This window comes from Paramormyrops kingsleyae, chromosome 4 (genome assembly GCF_048594095.1).
Source record: "Paramormyrops kingsleyae isolate MSU_618 chromosome 4, PKINGS_0.4, whole genome shotgun sequence".
Taxonomy (NCBI): Eukaryota; Metazoa; Chordata; class Actinopteri; order Osteoglossiformes; family Mormyridae; genus Paramormyrops; species Paramormyrops kingsleyae.
In genome coordinates, this window is record NC_132800.1 from 43117361 (window position 1) to 43137735 (window position 20375).

General features: G+C 47.6%; 2 protein-coding genes across 4 annotated transcripts in view; one reads left to right on the forward strand and one right to left on the reverse strand.

Moving 5' to 3' along the window:
* LOC111838076 (gamma-aminobutyric acid receptor subunit rho-3) lies at window positions 1-11230 on the forward strand. Its single transcript, XM_023800668.2, is given in 9 exon segments — window positions 1-376; window positions 1084-1196; window positions 3831-3898; window positions 4726-4949; window positions 5025-5107; window positions 5278-5415; window positions 8065-8217; window positions 8912-9168; window positions 9685-11230. Coding segments are annotated over 9 exon segments (1482 nt in total). The 5' UTR covers window positions 1-233; the 3' UTR covers window positions 9988-11230.
* LOC111838075 (uncharacterized) overlaps window positions 11147-20375 on the reverse strand; it is a 17746-nt gene continuing 8517 nt past the window's right edge. For all 3 annotated transcript variants that reach the window (XM_023800665.2, XM_023800663.2, XM_023800664.2), the window contains 18 exons: window positions 19848-19900; window positions 19722-19764; window positions 19565-19599; window positions 19339-19466; window positions 19134-19254; window positions 18457-18839; window positions 18167-18377; window positions 17684-17840; window positions 17426-17581; window positions 17077-17199; window positions 16941-16986; window positions 16652-16755; window positions 15329-15453; window positions 14884-15155; window positions 14661-14760; window positions 12529-12812; window positions 12288-12389; window positions 11147-11971 (listed from right to left, as the gene is read on the reverse strand). In XM_023800665.2, the coding sequence (XP_023656433.2) occupies window positions 11802-11971; window positions 12288-12389; window positions 12529-12812; window positions 14661-14760; window positions 14884-15155; window positions 15329-15453; window positions 16652-16755; window positions 16941-16986; window positions 17077-17199; window positions 17426-17581; window positions 17684-17840; window positions 18167-18377; window positions 18457-18839; window positions 19134-19254; window positions 19339-19466; window positions 19565-19599; window positions 19722-19764; window positions 19848-19900 (2613 nt within the window). In that variant the 3' untranslated portion in view covers window positions 11147-11801. The remainder of the gene's footprint in view (window positions 11972-12287; window positions 12390-12528; window positions 12813-14660; window positions 14761-14883; window positions 15156-15328; window positions 15454-16651; window positions 16756-16940; window positions 16987-17076; window positions 17200-17425; window positions 17582-17683; window positions 17841-18166; window positions 18378-18456; window positions 18840-19133; window positions 19255-19338; window positions 19467-19564; window positions 19600-19721; window positions 19765-19847; window positions 19901-20375) is intronic.

The following is a 20375-nucleotide window of genomic DNA, read 5'->3' on the forward strand; positions in this document are numbered from 1 at the left end:
TCTGTAGGCACGGGGCGGAGATTTCCCATGATGCTGTGTGCAGTGCGGAGTGCAGGGAGGTGTGAGGTGAATGCAGGGTGGCTTCAGTGTGAGGCCACTGAGGAGGGCTAAACCGGGGGGAACTCAACAGTGTGGTGGCGGCCAGGCAGAAGCCGAGCAGGAGTGCCTGATACGGACTGCGGCGCCAGCAGAGCACAGCTGAGCCAGCCACCTCCTCCTCCTCATCCTTCATCATGCGCGTCTCTCTGCTGGCTTCCCACCTGCTGCTCCTCGCCGGACTCTGGCTGGTCATCCCCGTCGATGGAGCTCAGTTTCTGGGCCTCAGGAAACACAAAGACGTGCACCTGGGGGAGCGCAGCAGCCACAACCACGGCCGGTGAGCGGGGGGGTGGTGCGGCAGTGGGAGTGGAGGGTGGCACTGCGGCAGCGCTGCGATGCCGGTAGCCAAACATTTTTGCAGGATTTGTAATGATAATGGTGAGGCCTATTCGGCAAACTCTCCCACGCATGCGGTAAACAGCGAGGGGTGGCCCTGCCGACCCTCTACGGCCCATCTGAGTGAGTCGGTACACGGTGCGTGTTTAGGGCTCAGCGCCTTCCTAGCCATGCGCCCAGCACAGTCCGCGTGTGTGACTTTGTGTTGTTTTGGTCTGAGGGACCATCATGCTTCCCCAGAGGTGAAGAAACGCCCCCCCCCCCGAAAGCTAAAAAACTGGGAACACGGCTACACCTCACCTGTGCAGGTGTCGCTGAGACAGGCTGCAGCCTGCCCCACCACCTGAGAGAGGGTGGGAGGAGGTCCCTGCCTCGGCCTTTAATTACCCTCACCATCTTTGAGGGAAGCTCCTGCCTCAGGGAGACATGCTATTTTAACAGTGATGCCCCCTCAGAGTGCCATGTTGTGAGGACATGCCACACTTCTGGCTGATTAAGGAGAAAGCAGCATATGGAGTCTCCACAGAGAACACTTAGCGCAGTTCTCTAGGGAGCACAGTCCATTAAACGGGGGGGTACACATCCCTAGCAGATGTGGTCAGGCTCTGATGTGAACGAGCGTCACACTGACTGTCTGTTGAGATTCAGGCGGATCGAATTCAAGATGAAGAAGTTGGACAGCACCAAGTCCCTGCTGATCAAGTCCGAGCAGCTGCTCCGCATTGAGGACCACGACTTCGCCATGAGGCCCGGCTTTGGAGGTAAGGGGGATCCCGGGCAGGTGCGTTGTGGGATGGCGATGGGGGATGGGGGGCTCCCGCTGCGAGGTGTAGCTGCCGGCTGCATGTCGTTTCGGTGTCTCTCACAAATGGGTCAGGGTGCCAGAGGGGACAGCGACAGGCCAGATCGTGACCCAGATTGTTGGGTTTGGGTGGTTTAACCCAGATTATACCTGTGGCAGGGAGAGTAATGAAGCTTCAGGGCAGGCGGGGGGCAGGCAGAGAGCAAGGCCACACTGCCCTGAAATTAATCCTCCATAGTAAGTCCTAAACCAAAGCCACCATTGGCACATGCTGACCCCTATTTCTGCTGCTGTTGTTGACATTCATTACAGTGTTTACGCTCAGCCCCTTCACAGCATGGATCAGTGACCCAGAATGGGAAGCTGAATCTCCCAGCATGGCATGCCCCGGCCCCCCTCCGTGCCTCTTTTGGGACCTGCTGCACTGTACTGAGAAATACAGCCATAAGAATAGCGACTGATCTCTGTAAATGTGTTGGTTTTTCTGCCTATTCTGCACTGGTCACGTGGGAATGAAGACAAGAGTGGCACTGTCAGCTCAGCAGAAAGGAGAGTGAAACCGTACACTGCGCCGCAGATGGGGCTCTCCTCTCTGCCGGCTGTCACATCGCCACACAGGCCATGTGACCCAGACGTGAGCGAGAGCTGCTGCAAGGTGAGAAGCCAGCAGACAGAGCCTGTGGCCTGCAGTTCCTCTTTCTACCACCTTACTTCTCAAGGCTCTGGGGCGTGTGTGGGCGACATGTCCTGCAATTTAATCTCTCTCCACTGGAGAGCTGTCCCGGACACAGATGTGCATCCGAGATTCCTATCTTCTGATGTCCCGCCAGTCCTTTGGTGAGAGAGAGACAGGCATTCCTCAGACTGTGAGCCGTCACAGCGGCGAGATAACACGTTACACCTGGGAACCAGGGCAGAACCGCTCACAGCACAGCACGTAGACCTGTTTGAAAATAGCTCCCATCGAGGACAGCACTGCTCACAAGCTGTACTGGCACACGGGAAGCTCCCAGCCTGCTCTCCATGGGAATCCGGTCCTCTTCCTCGGAGGTCTGCAGAAATGTGTGCAGTACAGTGGCTACTGGTATTCTGTGTACAGGCTGAAGCAGGGCCATGCTCACAGAGGGAGATCCCAGCACATCTAAGCAGGTTATTCACTCTGTGTCTGTGCTAATGAGCAGTGCTATTTGTTCCTGGTCCTACTACTAGTACCACTTGCTATGATATTAACACTCAAAATAAAAGCTTGGTGATGTTATTAGCATTTTGTCGTGTCATTGCCTGACCCCTTACTGAATGATGACATCATCACCAGACCCCTTAATGAATGATGATGTCATTACTCTACCCTTACTAGCAGCAAATCTTTGTTCTTGTCCCTGTTATAGGGTATTGGTCAGGCTGAAAAGACAAAAATAGCAGGAAGTCCTGTTGAAACTGGTCTGATCCTGCTGATGTGTTTCTTAGCTTGCTGCTAGCCTCAGGCGGATGTGACCACGACCTTTCCAGCTGAGTGTGTGAGGGCACACAGAAGATGTATGGTCCCTGAAACTGGGAACATCTCCATAAACCAAACCCTTTTTTCTTCATTCATCAATGTCTAAATAATAATCCTTTTAAGCTGTTTTTGTAAAAAATGTTGTTTAATTAAGCGAAGGTTGCTGGGTGTGTGTTTGTGGCCCAAGATGAGGGCGAGCTTTCCCCAGGATGTTTGCGTTCTTCCGGCTGGACCCTGCTCAGGGGGAGGGTCTCCACACAGTGGAGTGGTTACACGGGCTGGGGGAAACAGCCAATCAGGTGAGGTGAAAAGAAACACAAAGATCTAGCTGTTTACAAAACCACATGGTTGCGTGAGTGTACATCAGACCTGGAATGTCAGCTCAACACCGGTGTTGGGTTAAAGCTAACCAAACCAGTAGGGGCAGCCATGTTGTGCATTTGCACAAAACTTTCTGTGTTATTGGAAAGTCTGACAGCTAAATAGAGCTTTCAAAAATATTTCAGCTGACTAAAACACTTCAAAATGTTTTTATACAAACAAGCACTAATCGATTAATAACAGCGGCAACATCTTTCTTAAAGGCACAGTAGTCCTGTTTTCTAGGACTTTTGTCACTGAGTGACAAAGCTGTTCTTTGGTCCAGGGCTGTTCTATTTCTGGCTTATAATTAACATGATCCGTTTCTCATGGGGGAATACAGCATGAAGCCTGCTTCTCACTGGGGTGTACAGCATGAGGCTTGCTGTCAGCCTCCTCTATTCTGACCTGTAGTTCAGAGGTATTTAAGTGCCGGCTCTCAGTCTCTGTCTTTCCTGACCTCTCCTGACTGCTTCAGCTCTTAGCAAGGCCTTCGTATCCCAGGGAGACCTCTGAAAGAGTTGGTGCCCCTGGGTTCTCCTGCATTCCTACAGAGGCTTTGTGGCCCAGCACAGGTATCTGAAGACCTGTCCAGCTGGTGTTGCCCTTGGAATGCTTGTCACGGGGATCGGAGCACTCTGCGGGTGTTTATGTAGCATGTACCCGCATGCTGCTTTCCCCTGTAGGTGGTTTGCATGCCTTCCAGTTTGAGCGACCGTCTTCCCATCCCTGCAGGTGCGGCGATCCCAGTGGGCATCGACGTCCAGGTGGAGAGCATCGACAGCATTTCAGAGGTCAACATGGTAAGAGGCTCCTTCGCATCTTCATAGGGGTGTGCCATCTCAGGCCACTGGTTTCAAAACAAAGATGCAGCTGTGCAGTGTGAGAGAATCTAGCAAATTCCACGGTGTGTACGTGGCCTGCCAGGCAAACATGTGGGTCGCATTTGAAGGCAGCCAGATTAAATGCACCATGTCACAAGAGCATCCATCACAGTTAGCTGACTAGCTGAGTGGTGGGAAGGGGGGGGGGGGGCTGCCTCGCTGATTTCTTCCACCTGTCTGTCTTTCCTTGGAATGTGTGTACATTGCTGTGGCTGCCACACACAGCCCAACCCTCCCATCTCTGCAGATAATCCCTGCATGGCCGCAGCCCCCCTCCCTGCCCGGCCGCCCTTAATGTCCCATTCAGCTTCTCATTTCCTTCCAGCCAGAACAGACATCCTACTTCTGTGTCTACTTACATCTTTACCCACTTATAAAGGGCGGGGGGGACAGGTTAACAGCAGCGCAGCCCCCTCAGACCCAGAGGAGGGGAGGGCCCCAGCTTCGCCGCCTGCTGTTGGCATGCCGCTCATTTATTTACAAATGCAATCAGAGCGGCTCCGTGTAAATAAACAGGAATGTGGGTGAGTAGCAGTGAAGCAGGGCTGAGTGTGACATTGGGGTCAGACAGTCCCCGGAGCATTTAGGGCTTAAAGGCCTCGCCCATGGGCCTCACTCTGCCCACTTGGGATTTGAACCAGCAACCTTTCGATCGTGGGAATGTCCTAATGCAGTCACACGGCACCCCCTGCGGTCTGGGTGCTGTACCTGTGTCTGATTTACAGTAGCATGTGTGTGACCTGCAGGACTTCACCATGACCCTGTACTTGAGGCACTACTGGCAGGACGACCGGCTGGCCTTCCCCTCCAGCAGCAACAAGAGTCGCACCTTTGATGCGCGGCTGGTGAAGAAGATCTGAGTGCCGGACGTCTTCTTCGTGCACTCCAAGCGCTCCTTCATCCACGACACCACCATGGAGAACATCATGCTGAGGGTGTACCCTGACGGCAACATCCTGTACAGCGTCAGGTACGCGCCTCTCGCTGGTGAGCCGCCTGCCTGGGTCCCGCTCTGGCCTTCACCCCGTGCTGCCCGGCCTTGCAGGATCACTGTCACCGCCTTCTGCTCCATGGACTTCAGCAGGTTTCCGCTGGACACGCAGAACTGCTCTCTGGAGCTGGAGAGCTGTGAGTACCTGTCTGCTGGCCTCCGCCCCATCTGCCCCACTGGGCCCCCACCCCCTCAGCATATCCCAGCCTGCCCTCAGCATATCCCAGCCGGCCTGTCACCATTTCTGCTCAGACCAGCTTTTCATTGAGGCTTCTCTTCTATTCTAAATGTCTTCCTTTTCCTGAAGACGCATATAACGAAAACGACCTAATGCTGTACTGGAAGAATGGGAATGATTCCCTGCGAACGGACGAGATCCTGCTCTCTCAGTTTTTCATTGAAGAATTCCACCCATCCTTCGGACTGGCCTTCTACAGCAGCACGGGTGAGTGTGCCTGCCCTCTCTGCACCCAGTGACTGCTGTGGATCTGCAACCCCCCCCCCCCCCACACACACACACAGAAGTAAAGTACAAAGACTGGACAGAAAACAAAATCAGTCGATGTGCTGATAGCATATCTTAGAGAGGTGCCGTATCTCTTCCTGTCTCTTTCTTATCAGAATAACTTTCTTTTCCCAACTGACTCCCCCTTCCAGGAGATTGAATTGTCTCTTCCTATCTGTCTGTCCTTCCTCCCTTCCAAGATGGTATCCTTAAATATTTATTGTTAGTCTCACGGTCTGATTTTCAGAACATTTCATTCTTGTACTGTGTACTTTTTCAGTCTGTTTGCAGTAGGGTCACCACCTCAGTCCTGTAAAATTCCTGGACACCCAGTCACTGACTGACCAAAAACACTGCATATAGCAACACCATTCCAAAGGTTTGTTTGGGTCTGCTTGAAAGGGAAATGAAAATCCTACACAGCAGGATTATCTCCAGTACTTTGAATACACTATTCTGACTTTCCATCGTTCACTGTTTTTACAGCAACAGAATTTAACTGGTCATCTCTACATCACTGAAAAAAATAAAATTTAAATAAATTTGCTCCTCTCCTTCATAAACGTGCGTGGACAGCTTAAAAAGCAGTGGGCACCAAAAGTTTTTACAAAGGTTAAATACAACAACATCTACTAAATAAACTTCAGCGTTTCTTGAAATGCTATTGACGGCATTAAGTTCCAGCTGTAGACCCTGGCTGGCTTGGAGTGATTCCTGCAGGTAAAACATGGCATGGAAAATTACAACTGAGGTGTATCTCAGTATCTGTAATAGGTCCTCCTCTGTTTTCAATCCATTTTCAATGCAACTTTACCTTTTTTTACTAACCTAATCTCTGAATATGGTGGCTATCATCAGTGTCTCTGCAGCGTGTGTGTACAGTGTGCCTTGTCATGAAATTGTTTGATTATATAAAGACACAGTATATATTTATTGCACACATTTCATTGGCTAAAACAACACAGTATAATCTATTTCTATTAGTTTTTATCTGATTGCTTAAGCAGAAACTTTAAAACTATAGGTTATTTTTGCAAAACTCTACACACTAACCTCAAAACCGTACACCAAACTAGCAATACTTTGCATATCACCTGAAAAACCAAACAGTTCTTGCAAAGCACCAAGTACACACTGACTGTATAAATGACACACTCATGGCTTTAGCTTTCCTGCATGCAGAGCACAGCAGTTTGCAAAAAAGTGCCATCATACATGTAGCACACACACACAGACACACGCACACACACACACACACACACACACACACACACACACAGACAGACACACACACACACACACAGACACACACACACACACACACACACAGACACTCACACGCACACACACACACACAGACACACACACACACAGACACTCACACGCACACACACACACACAGACACACACACACACACACAGACACACACACGCACGCACACACACAGACACACACACACACACGCACGCACGCACACACACACACACACACACACACATACGTATCCATATGCGTAAAGTACTGATCTGTATTTCCAACATAACAAGAACTTTATCAAACAAGGGGATAAAGGTATTTTCCTCAAAATGTTCTAACAAAAGCTCAAAGGACAAAAAGAGAAAAGAAGAAAACTACAACATTTGTGCTATGAAAACAACGAATAGAAAGAAAGTAGGGAAAATCACACCTTTTGTTGCCAATGTGGAAAAGCATTTGGCAAAATACTGTAGGAATGTAGAGACCAACGATAATGGTTTTGCTAGAAGTGTGTTTTAAATCTGAGTGTAAAGCAGAGAGAAGATGCATTCAGTTTGACACACTAGGTAAATGCATTGACCACATGTGTTAATGGTTTCAGAGAGAGAATAACTGTTAGTGTTTAAGCATTCAGAAAAAACTGTAATGTGAAACAGCTAGATGAGTCTTTCAATCAAGGCAACAGACCAATAAAAGTACAAGATGAACCAAACAATTTAGCAGAGCACAGGAGTCTTTCAGGTTTAGAGTAGTTTGTAAAACCCGAAGCAGCTCATAGTGTCCCCTCTGACATAGATTAGGTGGCCACCCTACTTTGCATTATGTTTCACTGTTAATTTATCCCCAAGTGGAAATTTTTGCATTAATCTTTTACACAGACACAATTTAGGCATAAAGGTAGACATAGCATCAAATTATATATGTGCAAATATGCTAAATGTACTAATATGCAAATATATATTTAGTGTGCAAAATACATGTAAATGTACATTGTGTATTATGTATTACCTCAGAGGAGGAGATTCCTCTACTGGCACAGAGTGTCGTTATAGATGGTAACTGCCATGGGCAGGAATGACCTCCTGTAATGATCCTTATTGCAGCAGAACTGAAGGAGTGTCTGACTGACTGAGTAGCTTGTGTAGGGGTGTGTAGTACTGTCCATATTGTGCATTGTGCACTGTCTTTGCACCTTGTCTGTATGCCACTATATGTATAACCATCTGTGCACTATGTTCTTGCTGCTGTTTGCTCCAGATTTCCCCCGTTGATCGTATAAAGTTAACCCAAATCTTAATCTTCCTTCCTGTCCCTGTCTCCCTTCCTTGCAGGATGGTACAACAGACTGTACATTAACTTCCTGCTCAGAAGGCACATCTTCTTCTTCATGCTGCAGACCTACTTCCCCACCATGCTGATGGTGATGCTATCCTGGGTGTCCTTCTGGATCGACCGGAGGGCCGTCCCCGCCCGTGTCTCCCTAGGTACTGCCCGCTTCTTGCCTGGCCTTCTGGGGCCTCATTATCTCCAGGAAAGCCCAGTAACACATGTGTAACATCTGGCCCCACGGGAGTGGGCCTCAGGGGCAGCAGCAGTCTTAAATCTGCCTAATGGTTCACAGATGTGCTTCATTAAGGTTACACAATGTTTGTACACAATGTTTGCACGTTAGTAAGGAAGCTGAGCTCGGCAGCATGAACGTTTGGCTAAATAAATCATGCTGACATATTTCTGGGCTGTGGGTTTCCTGTCTGAGGGGCTATGAACCTGGTGTCAGCTCTATACATAAGAACATAAGAACTATACAAACGAGAGGAGGCCATTCGGCCCATCGAGCTCGCTTGGGGAGAACTTAACTAATAGCTCAGAGTTGTTAAAATCTTATCTAGCTCTGATTTAAAGCAACCCAAGGATTCAGCTTGCACTACGTTATCAGGAAGACTATTCCATACTCTGACTACACGCTGTGTAAAGAAGTGCTTCCTTAAATCCAGTTTGAAATGTTCTCCCGCTAATTTCCACCTATGGCCACAAGTTCTTGTATTTGAACTAATGCTGAAGTAACTATTCGGTTGAACAGCATCCAAACCTGTTAGAATCTTATAGACCTGGATCATGTCCCCCCTTGACTTGATTGCTGTTGTGTTTCGCTACAGTGCCCTCTTGTGTCTCTCACAGGCATCACCACTGTGCTCACCATGTCCACCATCATCACAGGCGTGTCCTCCTCCATGCCCCAGGTGTCCTACATCAAGGCCGTGGACATCTACCTGTGGGCCAGCTTCCTCTTCGTCTTCCTGTCCGTCATTGAATACGCCGCAGTCAACTATTTCACCACGGTGGAGGAGATGAGGAAACTCACGAGGGCAAAGGTCACTGTCACCTTCATGCCCTCTGTGGTCAGAGGTTATGAGACTGGCTGGATCAACAGGAAGGTGCTCTTAAGACTGAAAATGTGACATGTCCTTCTCTGGTTCTCTGTGAACCACAAACTAGTTGATGGAAGTGGTTTGACTGAAGAAGCATTGGTTTAACGACAGATATTAACACTGAACCCTGACTGCATGAACATCTTTAACAGGAAGTTATAACTTCTTTTAAAATTACACTTTCCATGTGCAGTTGTTAAAACCATAAGTTTTTTGCGAGTTTGCAGGGTAAAAGCATATGAATGTGGAGCTCACGCTCCCCCTAGTGGCTATCGGTGTAATAGCAACTGCAGAACATGTTTCCAGAGAAATTATTTTTCAGTTTATAGTGGGGAACTGATTATGGGTACCACTGCTAACCAGTAAAAAAATACATGTGGGTACCCCAAATACTCCTCTGGTGTAGATTATGGTGCCTCTTAATGCGCCTCTTAAATGGCTCGGGTTCCCGTGCTGGGCACTGCCTGGGGGTCCGTCAGCACCAGCTGCTGAGCTCCACGTGTCCCTCCCTCCTCTCCACAGGGACCTGCCACCTTGAACGCCACTGTAGCCATGGCCTTCGATGGTTGCTTCCATGACAACGAGCTGGACCTCACCCCCTTCCCGGAGGTCCCTGTCACCAGCATCCCTGATCGGGCAACCCAGTCACACGACTTGGCCGAGCCGGCTCCCACAGAGGGAACCTGGCTACGCAGGAAACGGTCTGTGAGGAGAAACCTCAGCTTCATCATGAGCAACAGCTACATGATCGACTCATACTCCCGCGCTCTCTTCCCATTGGCCTACCTGCTCTTCAACATCATCTACTGGAGCATGTACTCTTAGACACCGTGCAATTTGTACTAAAGTCAAAGGATGGAGACCTGCTAGTATACACAATGCAGAACATGTGACATAAAGAGCACTATACTCCTGCAGTGATACTGCATCCTCACTACTAAACAGCACTGTATTACTAGAATGATACTGCATCCCCACACATAAACAGCATTATATTCCTACAATGATTCTGCATCCCCACACATAAACAGCACTATATTCTGACAAAGATACTGTATCCCCACAACTAAACAGCACTGTACTCCTACAATTCATTATTCCCAGACCTACCCAGCATTATACTCCTACAACAATTCTGCTTCCCCACCAGGGAAAGTGAGGCCAGTTTCAAGGGCCCCTGAGTGATAGGGACCAAAAATAATTTGGAAAATATTTGGATAGGTTTAGGTTATTGGCCCATTATTATATACTTTCATGGGGCCCAAACTCTCTAGTGGTGCCCCTGATCCCCACATCAACAACTAATACCTAAACAGCTATACTATACTCCTACGATACTGCATCCCCACACATAAAAAGCACTACAGTATACTCCCACAATGATACTGTATCCCCAAACCTACACAGCACTGTACTCCAATGACATTGCATTCCCACAAACACAACTATCCCAAGCAACACTATACTCCAGTTTGAATCTATTTAGTCAAATAGCAAGCTAAAATGTACCATTTACGCAAACTGCATTGGAGACAATTTTGCTTCAAAATAACTACAGTACATTAGAGCAGGCCTCCAGGACCACAGTATCGGGACCTCATGCTGTGGTGGAGGTATCAAGGCTGGACTGTCAGGTCCAGCACTGGGGTGACAGGTCTGACCGCACTGCATCTAGTCTTATAGGAAGAGCCATTTGTGCTCTCAAAGAGCTCACACTACCGACACACAGGATTGGACTGGGTTATGCTGGGGGGATTAGGGTTAGGATTAGGGTTAGCAACTCGCAGGTCAGCTTGAAGACATTATTGCTGAGTACTGTCAATATTCTGTACTCACATGTGGGTGGGTTTGTCATGCGAGTGCATGTGTGTGGCTGTGTGTGATTCAGATGCCTGTGCATGTTGGTGTATATATGTGTCTCTTTGTGAGTGTGTGTGTGAAAAACATCCCCAGAAGAATGATGTGGAACTGATACAAAAACATCTTTAACATTATTATAATTTTATTTTCTTATATATGTGGAATTAAATTAAATCTTCTACAAAGAACAATAAAAGCTGTAACAGCTGGTTGACTTATGTGCAGCTCACGTTTCTACAAAAACAACTTCATAAGTACAACCTAAAACATTAGGTTCAGGCTCAGTGATGAGGGTCAGTACTCCTGTGTAGAAGTGGTGGTCTGGCCAATAGGGGGCATCTTTAAGGAGAACCATGTCAGCAAAAAGTGTCTGTCAGTGCCTGTTGGGTGCCCATACAGGTGCTGCTTCATGGACAGGCTCTGCTCCTTCCCAGAATGCCTTGCACCACTTTGTAGCCTTGTACCTTTGCTCTGAAAGCGTTGAATGGAAGTTTCTTCTTGCCATAGTGAGACTTTTTAATACTGCTTGGAGTGGAGTGCAATGCTCCATGACTTGGTTACACATTTGGTAAATTCTGAGGTTACTTTCAATGTCTGGTAAGTAGCCGTATCCCAGACGATTAGCCATATCTTAGGTAATTGACCATACTCCAAAATTCATTGCTCCAGGAATGTCATCACACTGCCCTCAGCCTGGGAACATGTTCATGCAGGTCACTAGTGCCCCAACCTGGCACGCTCTCGTTCACAAGCACCAATGCCGAGGTGGAGCTCGACACTCACGCGCAGTAATTGAGGGGGAGAGGTGACCCCCCATTGCTGCGCCTAGTACTGCCGGCCTCGCTGGCTGGCAGGGAGGTGCTGAACGTGTTGCCAGAATGGATGGAAGGCATGGTAATGACAGAGTGGTGCCTCAAGGTGGTAGTTTGGGTGGCTGTCCGGCTCCAGTCTGGGTCAGTGAGAATGGGGAAGCAGTTAGCGTTAGCAGTGTAACTGTCAATCATTCAAGGGCAATTAACACTGCGGCAGCTAATGGGGGGAGCAACAAATGGAAAGCACTCAGTATGATCAAATGATTACTGATCAAGAGTTTCTGCTGCAATTCAATGAGACTAAGAAGGCACATCAACAACACTTTCTGTCAATGGGCACTCAAGAAATCCCCCACCAGGCATAAACAGGAGGAGTGGGGCTTCATTATACAGCCTCAATTTTGGGCTACTTGTGAACCGTCTGTTAAATGTGAGGGGTTGGGGGTCATTTACCTGAGTTTTCTGCCAGACGGAGTCTTCCACAGCACAAGTAGGTCCTCCACTGCTGCCGGACATTCTCCTTGACGGCACAGTGAAAGATGAAGATGAAGAAGCCTGCAAGAGAGACAAAAGTGGATTCTGATTGGCTGGGACTTGAGGTCTGTGGACAAAATGAATTGAGTTTGACTGAGTGTAAGCCAGTTTGTTGGGATGCTTTTGCCAGTAGGTTTGGATATGGGCTATGGGACACCACCTTGCAGAGTGTTGAAAATGGCAAACAGGTACATGAAGGGTAGGTTGACGGGCCCCCAGGCAAAGAAGGCGAATCCCCAGGTGAGCCCCAGCAGGACGGTGAGGCCAGCCACACTGCGGAGCTCCTGCAGCACATTCCTCTGCTGCACGTTGTGGGGGTTCTGCTGCCTGACCCGATGCAGCTGCACCAGGACCACCACGAACATGACCAAGTTGAGCAGGAACACCAGGCAGAAGTAGCCAACCACAGCCACGTAGAAGGCGATGTCATTTTTCAGCCAGCAGCTGTGGGGGGGGGCATGATCATGGAAGGGTCATGGGGTCCCATAAAATCCTAAAGGTCTCAAAAGCATCTAAAGCAGCACTATTCAAATTGGTGTCCGGTCTGTTATTCTTCGTCACTGTCTGTATTACACTGCATCACTGTCTGTTATTCTTTGTTATTGTCTGTGTCATACTGTGTCATTGTCAGTATTATTCTTTGTCATTGTCTGTGTTGCACTGTGTCACTGTCTGTTATTCTTTGATCATTGAGCACTGCTGATTTTCCAGCCTTCCTTTACTTGTGAGCCAGGTGTGAAACTTCTGTGCCCAATCAGAATCTATAATTATTAAACTAACTACGTTGGAGAACTGAAAACAATTTGGAATTGAGGTCAAGATTTGAAAAGCCCTGATCTAGAGGAAGCAACATTTTAAAGCTCAAAGGCATGATCTTTGCATGCGTGTACAGGTCACTAATCTGCTGAGGTTCATCTTAATGTCCACTAGTAATTGACAGACACTACTGAATGTTGGCATTGATGCTCTTGGTGCATCTGTGTTACTGTTAACACTAAAACCGCCATTTCCTACACCTATGAACGTCGGCCTCCATTAGCCGCCAAGCAAGACATAAAATGGTATATGCAGCCCTTTTGTTATTGCAAATGTGCCATTAGTGTTAATAATGGCAGAGAATCTAACGGCCTAAATCAAAAAGCCATAATGTTTCTAATATACTGTAGTGGCTGCTCTGTTGGGAAATGGTAAAGATGAAAAGTTATTATAAAATAGTATGAAATGTTGGATAAAAAGGCGTAGTCTGTATAAACAAATCTGGTTTCTAAATAGTTTTTATAGCGATTTATTTATTTCAGCGTAATTATGTGTATTGTATCAGAAATTGAATGTAGGACACTGGTGATTTAATGTTCGTCAAAGTTTCTGCTTTTTAACAACTGTATAAAGCAATGTAAATTTTTTATATGAATCAACACAGGTGAAATACTAATTAAAACAGGGGTGCAGATAACTGGTACGCAAGTACACATTCACCTTTAAGAACAATACGTGCAACAATCGATTCTTTGTAAAAGCGCAAATGCGTACTTATGTTATGTGCATTTGCGCTGCAATGAAAACAAAATATAATGTACTTTAATCTAATGCTAACTCGACTTCATTTGCGGTATACGGGTTAAAATGCAAGGTATTTTCTTTCATAGCAACACATATGCACATAAAATAAGTACGCATTTACGCTTTTACAATCGATTGTCGCACGTATCGTTCTTAAAGGTGAATGCGTACTTGCGTACTAGGTATCTGCACCCCTGAATTAAAAAGTATGTTTTTATTTGAAATGAACTGCAAAATGTTTTTTGAACTTGACTGCATTTTACACGCGTGCCCTTGCTGTATAAAGCAATTCAAGTACATTGAGCTGTTTTTCCCGGCGGCAGACAAGGGATACAAAGTGAATGCTCCCTTTGCTTTATTAGCTTCCCTATTCATGATGTGTTGCTCAGAGGCTCCCCCGCCAGGCCCTTCATAAAATGCAGAATCTACACATTCTTTATGTTACATAAACACAATTGTATTAGGGGTTTTATGGCTTTTTTGGGGGTGACAGCACCTCTGCAGCTGTGAGGATGACTGACTGTTTTCTTGATGGGTGAAGGATATGCGAATGCGATGGGCTGGCAGTTAAGGAGGTTTAAGTGTCGCTGCTGGCAGTTAAAGGAGGTTGGAAAAAAATGCTGGTTCTAGTGTTAAACCATGAGCTTTGGCCATGACTATGTGTCAAAATAAGCCATGCAGCCAATATAATAAAGCTAACAGAGACATTTGTCACATGACGGGCAAACTCACAAGTCATCCGTGGATCCGTCTGCGTACTTCCCGTAGGCAATCAGGCCGTAGTTGTCCTTGTTGATGGCAATAACGATGATGACCACGACCAGCGGAACCCCTGGATGGTTTGTCATTTGTTGTAAAATCATTGCTAAACTTGGCTAAAATATACTATATTCTGTATTTGTTACGATGTATATGTCAAATATGTTATAAAACCCACTGGCCCTTGGTGACTTACCCCAGCCAATCAGAGAGAATTTGAGCATGTATCTGCTCACATAGCTGTTGAAGACCTTGACCAGTGCTAGGTACATGTGGAAAGCCTCCAGGCCCATCCAGGTGAAGGAGGCCAGCAGGAAGTAGTGCAGGAAGAAGGCGGTGGAGATGCAGAGGCCCACGGCCTGACGATATAGCGCCAGCCAGGAGTCCAGCAGGAAGACCATGTTAAGCAGCAGCAGGGCCAGGGAGAGCTGGATCAGGATCTTGGAGGGGATGTCCCTGCGGAGTTTCCTAAGGGGATGAGGTCACGGAGGAGCAGTGGCTCAATCTGACATCTATCCTCAACCTCACAGTTTCTGGAAACATGAGAACTCCCCCCTCCCCAAAGCCCCCCTCTCTTCGCTGCTGGTGTGTTTGTATATTATGGCCCACAGGTGGCACGACATTCCCGAAATGTGACTCACTCAAAGCCCAGGTAGGTGAGCAAGGTGAGACAGAGGAAGATGGCGGAGACCCCGCAGCCGATGTAGGTGATGAAGGTGAGGATGATGTCCTGTTGGCGATCACTGATGCCACCCCTGGATAGGTCCTACAGAACCAGCAGGTCCGACACAGAAGTCAGAACACAATCCTGAGAACTGTACCTGATATTAAAGGCACCTGGCTAGATGTTTCTGCTCCTTAATCACAAATTCCCAGCCCTGCTGGCCAGCTGCCCTCTCACAGGCTCATATGTCACTGAAGAATTAAATTAAAATTAAGAGACCCCTCTATAGGTTTTTTAAAATCTGCATTCTTAAATCCTGGTTTAATCGTGGTTCTGCTGGCAGAAGACTACACTGAGCAGCAGGTTGCTTCCAGGCTCAGAATTTCTAAGACAGCAATACACAAGAATAAGGTGAAGCAGGAGACACTGGGAACGACCAGAAACCAGCCAGGTCAGAAGCTAGGGCAGATGTGACATTCTAATGGCAGAGATGCGCGTTAACTTATCCGACAGTTTCTCACGAATCATAGGATGACGTTAAGTGACCTTCAAAAGTCTTATGCAGTCCAAAGAAATGTTTAAAGCTGTTTATCTGGGTAGCAAGTGTACTTTGGCTTAGAAAAAAAACACAATTTAACATTAGAACATGTGCAAATTAAGAGTAACACAACAAAAACTAGTAGTAATTTCTTCTGTTTTCTAAAAAGTTACTGATATCTAGTTAGATGGCTAGATGAACAACGCTTCAGTTCCCAAACTTCTCCTCAGGGGCACCTCAGCCATTCCATGATTTTGTTCAATTTCACCAACAGCTCAATTAAATAATTAAATAAATTGGTTTAAAAAGTCAGTGACAGATTGAGTAGCTGTATGAGGTGAGCTAGTGGCCAAGTCAAAAAATACATGGCTGCACTGGATGGTCGCTGCAAATACTGGGATGATATTAGCAGAGGTTCTGAAATGGCTAAGCTGACACACTTTGACAGGCATAATATCATAGTTTTACACCAACACGAGGATAATCTAAACATCATTTTCTTTGCCTGCCTAAGACTTTTGCACAGTACTGTGCATATGTATATATATATATATATATATATATATATATATATATGTGTGTGTGTGTGTGTTATTCACACATGCACACCCATAGATTGAGAAAATTTTTGCTGTAGTCTCTTAATTTTTTTCCAGAGCTGTATATCAACAAATCTTGTAATTGTGACTCAAAGAAAAAGGCCCAAATTGGAATTATTCATAATCTCACCAACAGCTCTGCAAAACTGGTCAGTATACTCACCAACAGCACTGCAAAACTGGTCAGGTGGTTACAGCTGCAGACAGTTCGCTCATCTGTTTCATTCTGGACAGAACAGCCAGCTGTGTTCCACCCCCCTGATCCTCCTGCCATGGAACATCGAAACATGAGCAGCGGTGGCCACCATACAGCTAGAGGGCCCCCACCTGCTGGCATAAAGCTACAGAATTCCGCGACTGTCAGGGGAGCAGCCCTCTATCTTCACAAGGATTATTAGGACCTACGCAGCGTACAGAATTCAGTGAAAGACACTCAATGGACACCAACTCACCATTAAAGTTAAAGTCCCAGAACACGCAGGAGACTTTTGATGAGCTCTGATAAGACATGAGAGAAAAAGGGTTATAGGGAGTGAAGTTTGGATCCTTTCAGGAGTGTGCTGGCCTCCCAGAAGCTGAGTAACACACCTGGGGAGGCTGTGCATTTCTCAGGGTGAAGATCACGTCGTCTTTGAGGTCCTTGATTGACAGGTTGCCCACACTGGTGCCAAGAACGCCGCTGTTCAGCTTCTGGCTTCCAAGGTTTCTGTCCTGTAAAGAATACAGATGAGGGGCCTAGTGAAGGAGAGCTCTCCTGGCATGGGTTGTTGTATATATAGATGATCTGTAGCCATGGGCCTGGGAGAGATCGGCAGATCTGCTTATTAGTTTTGGGATGAACACAGTAAAATTAATGATGGTGTCCTTAGTGGGTGGCGTTGAGGGGCACAATGGCTCATTTGGGGGGGGCATGGGGGTTAAGGGCCTTGCTCAATACCTGGAATAGAGTGCCATTCAGGTAGTAGTTGAACTGGATCCTGGAGGCCAGTGGTTTATCTGCGGGGGTCAGTCCATCAGTCAGGGAGGAGGGAAGTGTGATGGAGCCCAGGGAAGCAGAGGTGTTTGCGGCTTTGGGCTCGTTGATGACATTTATCTATAGGGCATGCAGTAAACAGGTCAGATTCCTCAACATATGGTGGGGTTTGATGAAGCGATCAGATGAATATGACATGTTTCATGACGTCGCTGGTCATACTTGCAAGCTGCCAGAATCAGAGACGAAGAATGTTGTCCGCTGGAAGTTTGAGGCGTCTATTTTCCTCACAGCCAGAGCAAGAGAATCTGCAGAGATGGTTTCTGTTGTGTCTGGTAGCACCAGCTTCAAGCCCACAATGTCCACAATCCTGATAATCCTAAGCAGGGAGACAGGCATTCTGGGTATGTGATCAGCATTATATTAGCCTCAGAGGCACCTCCGTGGAATTGCAATTCTACGATTTCTTTGCTTCAGTAAAGAGAGGGAAAGGTGGGACGATTTGGACCATAACTGGATTGGTCAGGGTTGGAGGCCCGATATGCTTTCATGGGACCCAAACAATCGGCACCCCTGCCCATTGCTTTCTGACAATGACTGCATGGCAACGATCTTCTGCTAAAGTACCATCTAGGATCAGAATCTCCCACCTGAGCTGTGAGCTCCAGCCTCCTAATCAGCACTTCACAAGCACTTGGGCCTCACCTGGTGGAGAATGATGCCAGAGCAGCAGCAGGGGCACCGAGCAGATTGCTGATGATGGCGATTGCCGAGTGACCCAGGGACAGGCTGATGTCTGGACTGGAGAGCACCTCCTCCAGGCGGGACACTACCTTCTCCACCATGGAGATATTGAGAGTGAGGGGATCTTGGGTCTCGTTCAGCAGCAGGGCTATGTTAATCCCTGTTGTCATGACTATTGCAGAGGAAGTACACAGACCGTCACTTAGCAGCTGTGGGAGAGACTGGGACTCAGCTATTCTTAAGGTGTTTACCTGTGCTGGTGGTTGTCATGGTGACGGCAGTGGGCAGGTCTTTTGGAACTGTGGTTCTTCTTGTGCCTGGAGGGTCAGTGCTGTTGGTGTTTCTGGGATATGTAGTATACACAACTGTTTTATTCTCAGGATGAAGAGGTGTGTTATGCAATGCTGTGGTACGTTTTATGGTTGACTTGGGTGGAGCTGTTGTAGTTTTAAAATGTTTCGAGTTGGCTGGATAAGGTGTTGTCATATTCTGTGCTGTGATGCTGGGAGACTCCACTGTGCTGCCCTGTGTGAGGCTGTTGGCTGTGGTGATGTTCTCTTTGGATTTGGGTGGAGGGAGGGGCAGAGCTGTACAGCTTTCATTCAGAAGAATACTAAGGGTTTCACCATCCTGGCTAAAGAAACAAAAAAACAAAAAACAAATCACTCAGATCATACTGTTTTCAGATAACATGCACAGCAGATTACAGGGCCAGTTCAATCTGCTCTTAAAGTACTTACATCTTTGTTGTTAGACACACAGCAAATATGTAAGTGTGATGCTAGTGGCAAAAGGTTATTTCATTCAGTCTTCTCATCTGGTGATGTCTAATTCTGATTACCGGCACACAGGCTTAGCCCACTGAGCCACACGCTGCCCTATTTGTGAGCGAAATTGCTGTGGCCCACCAGGCAGGGGCAGTACTGACCAAGTGAGAATGATGGGGTCCTGCACCCCGCATATCTGAGAAGCGTTCAGATCCGTGGAGACCCAGGTGAAGCTGGAGTCCAGCAGGTCGGCGGCAGATTCTGACGGCCAGCCGCAGATCGCTGGGGATGACAGGGCAGGTTGGGTGTACTGGCAGTACAGGCATTCCCAGAATCCCGAAGCGGTTTGTGCATCGCGGGCCACACCTGTGCGTGTGACGAGGCCATCGAAAGCGATGGCACTGTCATTCTGGAGCAGACTGGAAAGGACCGCACTGACAGAGCAGGCGTCCGGAGGCCCGGCCAGCTTCAGCATCACCATGCAGCTGTACAGCCTGGGGACCAGGTGGACCAATCAGATGGGGGCAGAACCACGTGGACCTATCAGACAGCAGCAGGACCCTGTCTGTGGCCAAGGAGTGAAAGGGCATACCTTACGTCCATGCCATGGCACTCAAGATGGGTTCCCTGTAGACACACAGACACAACACGCTGCAGGAGGACGTCTCACGTGGACAGGCACCGTCTCATAACGGGAGACACGGGACTATGACTGGGGCACGGGCCACACGCATGTAAATCACACATACCTGGTACAGCTGTGATACTCGCGACATCAGCACACAGAGATTCCTGTGAGAAACAGACCGTCAGGTACATGTTTGTCACGCCCGCGTGTGTGTGTATGTGCGTGGGGGGGCGGGGGCTGCACTCACTCTTGGCTGTCATCAGAGGTATTGCAGGGTGGGGGTGAGCTCAGCTCAGAGATCTGCGGGAGAACAAGCCACCCATGACATTGCTGGTGGTATCGGCACATGTACAAACATGCTGGTGACTGACCACAGGTCACTGCCGGAGCCAGGACATATCCGGCATACAGGCCCAAGATTTTTGTGGGGGGCGGGGGAGGGACCAAAAACCATTTCAATATTTTTACGTAGGATAGCAATACATGAGATATAAACAAAAGGTGAATGTTTATGAAAGATTGCTCATACCCTCATTTTAAGGTAATACTCTTCAACAAAATAAAACAAACATTGCAAATTCTGATATTTTTAACTTGTGAGCCATTTCTCAATGTTTTAAAGCTAAATGAACCAAGTAACGATTCCCATATATCAGCTGTCCCAAGACTGAATGCTCTGATTTTAGCTGTGAATTCTGTGCAACGTCACAACCGAAGCTTTCGCGTTGGGGGGAATCCAGGAAGGAATAATGTTACCCTAATTTTAACGCACAAT